At 43.8% G+C, this 13,497-nt stretch overlaps 1 protein-coding gene across 7 annotated transcripts in view; it reads right to left on the reverse strand.

Moving 5' to 3' along the window:
• Positions 1-7,353, reverse strand: part of stxbp5a (syntaxin binding protein 5a (tomosyn)) — a 98,226-nt gene extending 90,873 nt beyond the window's left edge. For 3 of the 7 annotated variants that reach the window (XM_040017129.1, XM_040017125.1, XM_040017127.1), the window contains exons 1-2: positions 6,781-7,352; positions 4,523-4,620 (exon numbers count right to left, since the gene is read on the reverse strand). In XM_040017129.1, the coding sequence (XP_039873063.1) occupies positions 4,523-4,620; positions 6,781-6,918 (236 nt within the window). In that variant the 5' untranslated portion in view covers positions 6,919-7,352. Of the gene's footprint in view, positions 1-4,522; positions 4,621-6,780 lie in introns of all 7 variants that reach the window. The other 4 variants (XM_040017126.1, XM_040017124.1, XM_040017122.1 and 1 more) reach the window with 3 other exon arrangements.
• Positions 7,354-13,497: the final 6,144 nt, after the last annotated feature.

The raw sequence follows: 13,497 nt of genomic DNA on the forward strand, positions 1-13,497 counted from the left end.
TATATACTGTTGCTTTAATGCGCAAAAACAATGTCTGATTAAAATCGTGTTCAGTATTACACGTTCTTGCTGACACAGCATAGAAAATTTCTGACCAAAAATGAGCAAAAGATTTTCACAGTTGTTGACAGTTTGACACATTTTAGATTGTACTTGATTACTCCAATATACTGAAGTTGGAGATCCTAAACTACGGGTAACTGATCCATGTGTTGATGTCACTTGTCCCATGCTTATCATACGCCTGCAATCTCATATATCGACTACTTCTCTCCCCCCAACCGGTCGGAGCAGATGGCCCCGCCCCTCCCTGAGCCTGGTTTTGCCGGAGGTTTCTTCCTGTTAAAAGGGAGTTTTTCCTTCCCACTGTCGCCAAAGTGCTTGCTCATAGGAGGTCATATGATTGTTGTGTTTTTTCTCTGTATGTATTTTTGTAGGGTCTACATTACAATATAAAGCGCCTTGAGGCGACTGTTGTTGTGATTTGGCGCTATATAAATAAAATTGAATTGGAACTGAATTATTATGCAGGATATAGCACTTTTTAATGTAAAGACTTTAATGGGTTAAGCACTGCGTTTGAATCCGCTCCAAAGCCCTGCCCCTGGTCCTTCTCCCAGTTTTCCTGTCTACAGCTGGTCTATTACAATAAAGGCTAACAGCTTCTAAGAGAAGTATAGCAGGTATTAACTGCACGCTTGGTTAGTGTCAGTTTTGTCTTTGGTATGCCAAAGTATCCTGATGATAGTGAACAAGTTACTGAAGCCCAAGTTGCTCCTGAGCGTGAATGTTATACGGAGAGCACTTAGACATATAAAAAAGTGCTTGTGCGAATGTGTGTGTGGATGGCTGAATGAGACATGCTGTATAAAGTGCTTTGAGTATTCAAGTAGAGCAGAAAAGCGCTATACAAGACTCGTATGATGGAGCTCGGCTGGCACATGCGGTTTAATTAAGGCAAAAACTAGCATTACTCTCAGTACTGAGACTACTATTATTTAACACAATCCTCTTTTTATGTCTGTGAAGGTTCTCAGTCATCCAGGTCATCGTAGTCAAAGGAGCTTGCAAAGAAAAGCGTCTGGACTTCTTTAAGTTGCTTGAAGACGTTTCACCTCTCATCCGAGAAGCTTCTTCAGTTCTAAGGTCAAATGGTGGAGAGTCCCAGATATAAACCTAGTGGGAGTGACCCCCCACAGAGGGACAAAAGGACCCCCTGATGATCCTCTAATCGCCTGAGCCAAGGTGGGAAACTGGGCGTGGGTCCCAATCAGCCAGAGTTTCGGGTGTGTTCATTGTGAAACCTGGCCCCCCTTATCATGCGAATTCCTGAGGTCAGGACACTCTTTCGAGGATGCCAATGTTCACATTTTGGACAGAGAGGACAGATGGTTTGAAAGAGGAGTGAAAGAAGCCATCTATGTCCACTGTGAGCGACCATCTTTGAACAGAGGCGGGGGTTTACGACACCAACTCTCTGCCATCTATAATCCAGTTTTGAGATCCCTTCCCAGACGCCTTAACGCCCACTCACATCCTGGGCCATCTGACCTCAGGAATTCGCATGATAAGGGGGGCCAGGTTTCACAATGAACACACCCGAAACTCTGGCTGATTGGGACCCACGCCCAGTTTCCCACCTTGGCTCAGGCGATTAGAGGATCATCAGGGGGTCCTTTTGTCCCTCTGTGGGGGGTCACTCCCACTAGGTTTATATCTGGGACTCTCCACCATTTGACCTTAGAACTGAAGAAGCTTCTCGGATGAGAGGTGAAACGTCTTCAAGCAACTTAAAGAAGTCCAGACACTTTTCTTTGCAAGCTCCTTTGAATCCTCTTTTTACTTTTACCCTTCATGTTGATCCACAGCATCACATTAAAAAGAGGTGTGGAGGAAGAAGCAAGAGCATCATTGCAGAATGGTTTCAAGCTAAATGCTCGTTTTATCTTTTAACCTTTTCTTTTTTATGAATGCTGGAAGCCAAGATTGCAACAGTGTTTTTTTTAGTCCGGTGAAAAGCTAATCTTCTCATCTTTTTGTCTTATGTTGTTGGCCTTGTGGTTAACCTCCTGGTAAACACTAAAAGGGCCTCTGCAGTGTTCATTGAAAAGTAGCGTCATCAGAAAGTATTTGGCCAAGAAATAAAGGGCATAGGAAACAAGGGAAGCTTTCTTTTTTTTTTTGCTCCTCCACCTTCATCAGAAACACTGTCTCATCACTAAAACCACTAAAAAAAAACTGCTTTATTAATTCAGCATTTTGCAATCCTGCTTATTTTTGAAAATACACAGCTAATCCAAAGGATAGCTAATGTGGGGTGACTGCTTGCACAGCAAATCCCGTTGTTTTTTTTAAATGCTTATGACTTCTTTTTGCTGCTGAGATACTGTGCAGAAAACAACTGAGTGTGTGTCTCTGTGTGTGCACTTGGGCATATCTGTCTCACTGCATTACCACACACAGATCAATACGGATTCTATTCTTGGCCATTAGATCTTGAAAAAAAGGGATAGCCTGCCTCTCTCACTCTTCCCTAGCTATTCCCCCTCTCTCTCTGCTCTTCCTGGTTTATTGGCCTGTTCTTTCCACGGGCTCACCAGCCAAGCTCTTTCTCTATTTCCCGTCTTTCCCTCCTCCAGATAACACCAAAGGGACATTGTCATCTTCCCAGGTGGACGCTGAAGCCAGAGGCAGAGTGAGTGGTGAGCAGCCAATACGAGGCAGTTTTGGGGGACCACAGAAATGATTGGCTTTATGTCTACAGGGATGAGACATATCCTCAGAGAACACAAACACCGACATGTATCGCACATGTGTACACATCAGTGCACGCCTCCCGTTTGTGCTGTAATTTTCAGTGCTTTGCCACGTTGCCAGGCTGAGGCCCTTGATCTGCCACTTCCTGTAATCCTTTATGGAAGAGGGGTGCAGCCAAATGTCCTGGCAGGCCAACCAGGCAAACAAACACACATATACACACACTCACACAGACGTCGATATCCATGAGAAGCCTCTCATGGCCCGCCAGGGCGTAGATGTGACCATGTGTATCAGCACAGGGAATCCCTGGATGCCTTTCCAAAACCTGCAACCAGCCAAAACTTCAACGAAATCACAACCTGCCACAAGACCCACATCCGGCAGCTCAGCACTGCACAATTTATGAATCGCGAAAGCTCGAACTACACCGCCTGCATCTGCGCCACAGTGGTGTCGCTGTCATCAGATAAAGAGACAGGGCTGACTAAACAGTAAAATAACAGGGGAGGAGAACCAACACCAAGGAGCAGATAGATGACTCCCAATTCACCTTCCACTGACTCTGATAAGACTCTATCTGATCCACATCACTCAAACACAAAAGAGATCCCTCAGTTCATTCAGTTTCAAAGTGACCAATTACAGCCAGCAGGAAACATCTGACAAGATCATTCGACCAAAGTCGGTATAGTCTGAGTATAGGCTGACTCGCTATAAACTTCTTCTTCCTACTTTGGAAGTAATGGGTAATGTACCAGAAAGCAAGACACAAGCCCTATTGAGCTTATCCACCTTAACATAGTTCACCTACCAAAGCAGGAATTTCTACTTGTATCTACTAATACAAGTGATCGAATCTGCTCTAGTCCAGTTAAGGTTTATTTTGAATCTGTAAAGCTTTAGGAACATACAGTTATCGCTTTAAAATGTGGTGTGCCTACCATCTCACTCAGTCTGTCTTAAAACATTTAAAAGGTACACAGGCTGCCCATCTTTTAAAAAAAAAAATCTGGCAAACACGGTTCAGTAGACTCTCATGCTCATCCTCCCTTTTTTCCAGTGCAAGGTGAACGAGACTGAGTCACAACCATACCTGCCAGCAGGTGGGAAAGAGGGACAGCCAGGCGGACCGCTCTTAATCACACCGTAATGAGCTGGCAAAGGTTGTCGGACAGGCAGGAGAGCACACAGAGGACCTGTAAAAGCGGCCTCACACAGGCAAGTTCGCGGGCGTTCTCTGAAGTTATATGACTCCCCGTGGTGCCATTTCATCGCAAGCTGTTGTCCCTGTTTGTGTTAACGTCCTCATATTGCAAGAAAGCCGATGCGAGCTAACACACGTGCCGAACGGCAACACGTATTTCAATATGTGGGGTCTGTGCGGGCTTTGCTTTGATTTAGCATTCGGCACAAGGGTGCAAGAATGTAGCACGGTCAAGGTCTAAAAAACAGCTAAACTGTGGAATTCAGTGAAGGTAAATGTGGTCTATATTTTATGCATTGTCTCGCCTTGGGATAATATCTGGATGTTGGACTTTAAGTTGAAGAGAAATCAAACACTGAAGCTCGCAAAGCCAAGAAACCCACCTTTCCAAAATCCCTCTAAGATACTGAAAACCAGCCAACATACAGGAGCGTCTGACAACAGCAGCTGAGGGGACTGTTCACTTACCTGCTGCTGCCTCACAGGGATGCACCTACCCAAAGGAGCTGCCACGGGCCACAGCAGCTCATAGAGGCTCAGCGGCAAGTAAAAGGATACAATCTGAGAGCTCCACTCTGGGTGCCAACGGCCAATATCTTCTGCACAGGGTCAAAAGCCATGGACGACGGCTGATAGGGGAAGCCATGACGGACAGTCTGGTGCGATACGTAGAAAAATGAAGAAGAAGAAAGAAGGGAAAGAAAAAGAAAATGTGTTAGAGAATATCAATTTGCATTTCACAGCAGGGGTGTTGTTTTGTCAGTGGATGCCACACACCTGACTTTGATAAACAAATGGCCCAGATGGATGCGAAGAGTGTTATGACAGAAATATAAAAACTGAAATTGTGCAGACAAGGGAAAATTAAAAAAAAAAAAGATGGAACAAATGCTCTTTCTGTGCACAGATATCCTTTTCTTAATGATAGGTATGATATTTGGACTCGCTTTTTTGGTTCCTTTTATAATCACTGGCCTAATTTGAGATTTCATCTCTCTCTCATTTCCCTCTTTTTATGTTGTTTTCCTTCTCTCGCTGCCTCCCACGTGCAGTCGTGATAACACTTAAAGTCTGGAAATAAAATACATGTAGAAAAAAAGACATGGATAAGGAGGAATCAGGTTATGATTAGCTTTTGTTTCTTCTTTACGGTATGCGACGCATTATAAGGTGTTCCTGGTTCACTCTGTGCATTTCTGTGACGGTAGTTTTATGGCATCAGTCAGCCGGCAGTGGGCTGTTGGATTTGTTTGCTTAGTGACAGAAGGCTAAAGTACATTACATAAGAAGCACTTGGTGCAGCAGAGACACCTGCCTTCCTTGTAGAGAGACATTACAGAGAGATCCTGTCCAGACAGACAGCAAAGGTGCAAGAGTGAGCCTGAAGTCTTGTTCAAAGGCACTTCAATCAGACGTCTTGCTGTTGACAGACATATTTAGGCTGCCGTGGCTATAAAACCTGCAGTCTTTGAGCTGGTCTGTCTAGTCACCAAACCCCAACGTCCCCAAAGCCCTCGGGTATGTTGACATGATTCTAGATTATTTTCCCGTGTTTACTTCACGCGCTCTCAACGTAACACTTCTTACTGATGTTAATCTCCCTGGATTTGCACCTCTGTTATGTGACTACTAAAATACACGAGGACAAAAAGTCTTTTAACACACAAGAAAAGACTTCATCGTGCAAATATGCTAAAGCAAATCAATGGCAGTGTCATTTTTTTTCCAGCAACCAGACATAACGAAGGATATCACACATAGATGATTTCAAATATATCAAAAACATTAGGTGGAATAAGCAAAAAAGCTTCACAAGCACACAATTTAAATATGTTGGGAAATCAATGAGAAGCACACAGTGGGGTCTATTAAAAGGGCAATTAGAAAAGCTGCTGAGGAAACTCTGAATTGACTTAACAGTAGCATGCACGTCATGTAAACTGGACGGGTATTATCCCAATTATCCCATCTACTACTGTGGTCAATACAGACAGAGGAGGGCGAGCCTTTTTTTAATCTCCCAAGCAGGCCTGCACTCACTTCAGGCGCCATCAGTCCCCAATGATCTGGGGATAAAGTGGTCTGTGTTTAGGTGTGGATGAGGGAGACCGAACGGAGGGGGGGTGCAGGGATGTGTGAAAGAGAAAAGAGAGGGAGAAGAAGGGAATGGAGAGACACTGCGTGGAAAAGACAACACGCACACTGCCACACGTTCGCTTACACACGCACATCAATCACAAACCAATGTTTTACTAATCCAAACCAACAGATTATGCAAGAGGGGATCAGTTCAGCCCAACCCCTCGATATGACAGTTCATGCCATGCGCACATGCAGAAAAGTCCGGGATTTTCACACAGTACACTGGCGCAACCCTAACCCTACCATACCCCGTGTTGCTCGATGATTTTAAAAAAGCTCGAAGTACATTACTTAACAAAAACATAAACAATCGAATAGAAACTTGCAGCTGGTCGGTGCAGCGCACTCGCCAAACAGCATGCGCATCGTAGCTGCCTATGTTGCACTGTTTATGCGCATAGGATGTGATCTTTCTGAAATGGACAGGCTGCTCGCCAAATGTTCATTAAATCTTTAATGAGCACGTGCTTGTTGTAGTTTAGAAGAAGACTGCAGTGTAAAACGCTTTGCGGCTAATAAATAATTCCGTGGAGCTCCACTTGCACCATCCGTGTTCTGAGATGGGATAAGTGCAAAACATTGCCTGCAATAAATATCATTAGCGCTAAAAGCCAATACGCAAACAGCTGTATGATTGGAAAAAAAAAAGAAGAAAAATCTCCAGTCTCGCCCACCTTGCAGAGCTGGAAATGCTCGGACTGGAGGGTCTCCTGGATGAGATGGTTCTCTTGTGGCCCCACTTGGACAGACGGCGTGGAGGAGGACACCTCTTTTAAACCGTCCAGCACCTTCCTGATGTTGAACTTCTTCATTTTCAGACTGCAGAACACAGAATTGAAATCACCCGCAATAATAATGATTTTAAAAAAAGATAAAGGGAATGGCCACTTTATTTCTCTCACACACACGCGTGCGCTCTGTTCCCCCCTGTGGCTCTCACATTTTAGTGCTTATTATTTATCGCAGTCTCCATGCTGGAAAGCTCAACGCGCGCACCGCACAGGTCAGGTCGCCGCTTGAGGTGTTTCTGGAGAGGGGGCGGTGGGGGTGCTGGTGCGTCGGTGTAATTTGCTCCTTGGAGTCCGTGCTGTGCCCCACTGCGTCTCCGTTCTTCCTCTCGGCGTCCCTCCCCTCCCCTCTCGACTGTGTGCGCCGCTCAGTCAAGGCGGAAACGCAGCGCAGCGGCGGCGGCGGTGGTGATGGTGGTGATGCTGCTGCTGCTGCTGCTGACGCTCTTGCGCATGTCTGACAGAACAGGCTTCAACACAAATCCCGCCACCTTGCCAACCCCCTCTCTCTCTCTCTCTCTCTCGCTCTCTCCCTCTTGTTTCATCGGCCCCAGCGACAACGCCCCCTCCCTCCCCTCCCTGTCACGCACGTATAGTAGGTTTTGCTCCACTGCACCTGGTGATGCTGGTGAGCCTGGGATGCAGCAGCGTTGAGAGAGTCTGTGTGGAGACAGACGAGCAAACAAACCGGGGCTCAGTGCCATTATTTCCAATACACCCTTGCCTTAACCTCTCCGCCTCTTTTTATGTGCTTGCGTGGAAGATTCGCCATATTAAGGGTCACGCACAACAGATGATGGATGTGGAAATCAGTTGTTTTTTTTAAACGAAAGAAATGGTTGTGCCAGGCTCAGCAATAAAAGACAGTCACAACAATATTAGAGCTGCATTTTGAACAGTTTTGGGGGGCTTGGAGAAAAATGATAACATGAAGGACAAAATCATCCACTTTCAATCTATATTTAATTTTTTAGGATTTCTTTTTCCTTCTTTTTAAAGACGTTATTGCGCTCCCTGTGTTGTTTGTTTTCATTATTTATTAATTTTTTTTGGCGAATGCTGCAAGGAGCGTTTGCAGAGAGGGAGCCACGTTAAGTAGCCCAACAGCTGAGCAAGCAAATGCGTCTATCAGTATCCATAGCAATGACTGTGTCCATCCTAGTGGAAGTTTACGCGCTCAACCAAGCTCCACGGCTACAACGCAAGAGCAAGACTTCATAGTCCAAAGCTGATGAAAAGGAAGGAGTTTGGAAATGTCTGGAACCGTATGCCATGTATGTCTCTCAACACAATAAATCTAATCTTTATCATTCTGTTTAAGATTAGATGTTGAACACATACAAATGTTTAATCCTACTTATTTTAAAGGAATTAACACTCTAATGTGTGTTTGCTGTCTCTATAGATTTGAGACTAACATTCACATGAGTCAGCAACAAAAGAGGGGCTCTGACTTTAGCTGTTCCACATACCTTTTCTGAAAGAACTTTCATATTTGCCATCTAGTGGATATATTGAGGGATAGCATGCCAGACGGTTAAAAGCTTTGAACTATGGAGGGTGTATGTCCCACCACCACCAAAGCATGGAGATGCTCCAAAGATTTAAGATATGCAGAGTCCGTGACATATGATTATTAATACCTTGTGTGTATCAGACTTAGAATAGACTGGTGAGTATTGAAGAGCTGGACTCTGACCCTTCAAATCTACCAGTACAAGGGCACCAAAGATTTGAGATGTGTGCAAACAGTATTTAGATAGTCAATCCAATTCAGTTTTATTTCAATAGCACCAAATCAAAACATAAGTCACCTCAAAGTGCTTTATGTTGTAAGATAAAGACCCTACAGTAATACAGAGAAAACAGCAACAATCAAGTGCCCCCCCCTTTAAGCAAGCAGTTGGTGACAGTGGGAAGGGAAAACTCCCTTTTAACAGGAAGAAACTTCTAGCAGAACAAAGCTAAGGGAAGGACAGCTATCTGTTGTGACCAGTTGGGGGTGAAGGGAGGAAGACAGGATAAAAAAATACTGTTTTTATACACTTCTGTAAACCTTTTTCACCTCACACCTAGATTAGCCAAGGCTTGATTCATGAGCTCACAGTTGCCCTTAAAGAGTAATAACATATAAAATATGTCTCCACATAAACACAGTCACTTCACAGAGTCCCGTGATCATACCTATTCGGTACCTTGCGCAGTCTGTAGTCTACCAGGAGCAGCTGCTATCGAGATCTAACACTCACACAACTTTAGCGCCAGGTACGATTCTCCTGAACACTGAAGTGAGTTGAGCGCAGCACCCTGGTACAGCTGTGTATGTAAGGTCACAGATGAAGCACGAGCCTTGACAAGCTCATGCTTGAGTGACACAAATGTTGCCACCTGTTTGGGTTGTTTGCTAACACTCTCATCTTAGACAGGTGCCCTCGAGCAGCATGTGTGCAGCAGTGGAAGTAATAGCTGTGTGTCTGCGCTCGCTAGCACCTGATGCCAATTCTGTCCTAAAGTGGAGAAAGTGAGGGGGGGGAGGTGCATTTCTGCGACTCCTGCAACAGCATATTGTATTTAAAGCTGATATAATGAGCTGGTCTATATGTGCTTTTACGTAAGCAGTCCTTTGAGTGAGCTTGGTTTGATGTAAAGGATGCATCGAGGAAATGAAGGCGCTGCTGAACAAAACGAATCAAAAACATCTGAAGAGGACCAAAGGGAGAGGGAGCAAATTATGAAATCAGCAATCATATCAAGTTGGCTCGAGAACAATTGTTGCCACGCTGATTTGCATAATGAACTGAAATTGACCGTGCAGACCTTCCAACCCCAACCGATATCTCCTGATCCAGAATACATTATGCCGCCAAACAAAGAGGTCCTTATTAGGTGATGCTTGCATGCGTGTGAGTGTGTGTTGTTGGGCTCACATGGTGACACTGACATCAGTGATTTAATTTGGCACCATTGTGTTGTAGCCTGGCCATTCATCTGGCTACGCCATGTGTGTTTGTGTGCGTGTTGTATTTAAAGTGCTTTGTGCTCTTTGTTAAGGCTACCGAGGCAGCGCAGTGTGCGAGGACTTTTTAGGAGTCAAAATGTAAATAAAGCAGGATTCACGGGATTTATAATCCCATGTAACATCTAAGATATACAGTAATAGTTGCTAATATGGTTTTTCTTGATGATTTCTTTTGATTTCTGCAAAGTCTGAAACAGGTTTTCCTACTATGTCCATTCTTTTGGGCCATTAAGGACTTCTTACCTTAAGAACTTCCTGTAAGACCGGAGGTGAATAGGGTACACAGTCATTAATTTGCAGGAAAAGAATGTTTCAAAGTTTATTTAACCTCCTAGGATCTGGCGTCCACATATGTGGACATCACATTTTGGGTTATTTAGACCAAAATACTCAATTTTGCTCTCCTAGGACCTGATATTCACTTACGAGGACGTTGTACTGCTACTGTTCTATCAAAATTTTAAACGAATATCCTCATATGTGGCTCTTATTTTTTTTAAAAACCAAAATAAGGTAAAAAAAAATAAAATAAAATCTGGTAATTCTTTGTTTTTACATTCATCGGGCCCCAATATGCCCAAATATCAAAGAGAAATTAAAAATGCATGCCGTGGAAGAGTTCGGGTCTTAGGAAGTTAATGTAAATTAAAAAGAATTAAAAAATAAGTGTACATGTCACATTTTTGTTTTAGACATGCATGTACCAGCCAATCATGGTTCTCTACTAGGCACTTGCCACTACTTGTTATCAACGTATTGAAATGTCCCCATATTTGAAATATTTTTTCCTAGAACTGTATCATGAAGAAACATAGAGGCGTAGTAAAAAAAAAAAAAAGTGAAAAAAAAGTAATGCCAAGAAAGTGTTTCCCTGGGAGTAATGACAGTATGCAAAAAACCAAACAAAAAAACTGCAAAGCTTGGACTGCAATAACCCAAGTTGTGAATGTTGTGTCCCTTGAGACAAAGACTGCAGCTAAGGTAAAAAAAGAAAAGAAGAGCAGACCGGAAGAAAAAGAGGGAAGGAGACACTGGATCTGTCAGCTTAAGTCAAGAAACTCACCCCAGTTTCTGGGCAAACATGCATTAGTGGGGAACGTGATGACATCCATACAACGGGCATACTTTTTATGGCCGTTTCATGTATTTGGCTGCACGCACACTGATTAAGCCTAAATTTGTATCTATGCGCTCTTCATGAACGATACCCAGGAAGAGAACTGCACGTGGGCCAATTACAGCAGAGCACAGCTTCTTGCTTCAGTGGTCCCTCCATTATCTGCGAAAAACCATCTAATGCTGCTGACCCAGCTATATATATGCAAACTGAGCTGTTATACACACACAGACTCTGAGCCTATTCGCTGCTCATTCCAGATCAGAGATGATCAGCACTGATATCTATTTTAAGCAGTTCTGAAGAAACAAATCTTAGACTCAAAATACATATTTTATGCCTCTAATTTACACGTACCCAGTTGTAAAACATGTTGCTGGACAGCAGATTACAAAGAAAATTGGAAAAAAATCCACCTCAGCATGCAAATTTGCATATATTACACAGATGTTTGGATAAAGATGATAAATACACATCTTTATCCTACATACATACATCTATCTGCATAATGCTGCTGCGATCCTGTAAAAAAAGGCTTGACCATTCTGATTATGTATCAATATGTGTACTTTATCCTCAAATAATACACATATGCCCTAAAAGTAAGTCTCTTTACACATAAAATACCTCAAGTGGATTTCAGCCCCTTATAATCTTACTGACCTAACAGGGATGCACCTTGTCACATGAGCAAGGATGAGCCTTCCCTGGCACCACAATATGCCGTTTCAGAGCTCAGCATCACAGTAAGCCCTATATGACCCTTATACCAACAAAGTCCCTGTGCTGTCTGGCAAAAGTGAAAAACCCAGAGGGAGGCAGGGGACAATGTCAGGTTGCAGAGAGTTGAGGCGTCTGCCTGTCATGCAGAAGGACTGGAGGGACAGCACCCTCTGCCCTCACTGACAGCTGTAGTTAATCAAGCGAATCATAGCACACCTGAGTTTAATGCTTATGACCCAAACCCTCCCTGCAGCATTCAACCACTGTTTCCTTATACAAGCACTCTGACAAATGACAAGACGTACAACATCATTACACAAAGCCTTTACGTAACTCACACACACACACATAACGCTGGGAGCTTGTGACTGAAAGGAACCAGCAGACGAAGCTCACAACAGTTTTTGGCAATGAGAATGCCAAACTCACCGCTCAGTAGTCAGGAAAGCTAAGAGGGAAGCTATCTAGCTAACAAAGCCACGCGTGATACACACATACACTAGAGCAGTCCCAGAAGGATTGACTTTAATGAGCAAATGCCCTTGAGAAAACATTTGATTGTTTCTGCCTGGCTAAATGGGAGGATGTTTCAGCGACAAATGTTCAGCGCACAAACGCACGTGTTGGCGCATTACATGAGGAAGGTAACAAAATGTACACACTTCATTCCAACCAATAACACTTATAAATAGTGATGTGAGGATAAAAGACGGGAGATGGGAGGTGGAGAGATTGAAAACACTATAAAGCCTCCATCATGTTCATAGTTCTTGTGATCAAAAGCAAGAGAAGAGAAGAGAAGTCTCCTGCAGGCGAACACAACAAGACGTGTTTTACAGTTTTCTCTTCAAGGTCATGAGATTATGTGTCTTCAATGAGTCAGACATGTCTCATACTGCTGATTGTGGTTTGCGTGATTGTACGTGTGTGCGCGCAGTCATGTTTGTGCTAACAGCTCAGAGGATAGACGTAACACATCAGCCTGTCTCCACTCGGGGCAGCACAACTGGTATCAACTCCTATAATCAGGCAGTGATAGGTTGATAGGTTGACCGTTAACACACACACAGGGTATGGCATACACTGGGTGTTGCCAGTGTTACCAGTGCAGTGACACAGAATATCTGAGAGAATAGATTTTTGAGTAACCGCAGTTGGCCCAATTCGGCCAAAATTGAGTTTACTTGAGCCAGTCGTCTGGAGGTTGAAGAGACACGAGAGGTGAACAGCTCTTTGTCCTCACATCCATGTCCCTGACTCACTGAGTCGGTGTGTGTGACCAACTACTAATGCTGGTCACAGTCCAGTGAAGTCAGTCAACAGAAGGCCAACATGACTTTACAGCTATTACATCAGACAAGGACTTGAATGTAGCCATTGCTATCATCTTCCCTTACATATACCCTATGTAGAGATAAATATAAGGGGGGGGGAAAGGAGCCAAGAGTTTGTGTGTCTCTCTGTTTGAGAGGGAGAGAGACAGAGGTCTCCTGTCCTGTTATCTGAGATAGCAATAATCAATGTGAAGCACAGGCAGGTTATCGATGACTCCCTTGCACAGCCGGCCCCAATTGGTCCAGCTCTAATCAATTCACACTTTATCATTTACACTTTATCATGACCGTGGCTGTGTCGCTGAGGTGCTGTGTCCTCTTTATCCACACATTAATAAAGAGAGTGTATGTCAGGAGGGAATTATAACCTGACGTGTTCAAATAAATTAAAAAAATCCAACGCTCAGAAG

Source organism: Simochromis diagramma, unplaced genomic scaffold (genome assembly GCF_900408965.1).
Source record: "Simochromis diagramma unplaced genomic scaffold, fSimDia1.1 OVJJ01000802.1, whole genome shotgun sequence".
Lineage (NCBI taxonomy): Eukaryota > Metazoa > Chordata > Actinopteri > Cichliformes > Cichlidae > Simochromis > Simochromis diagramma.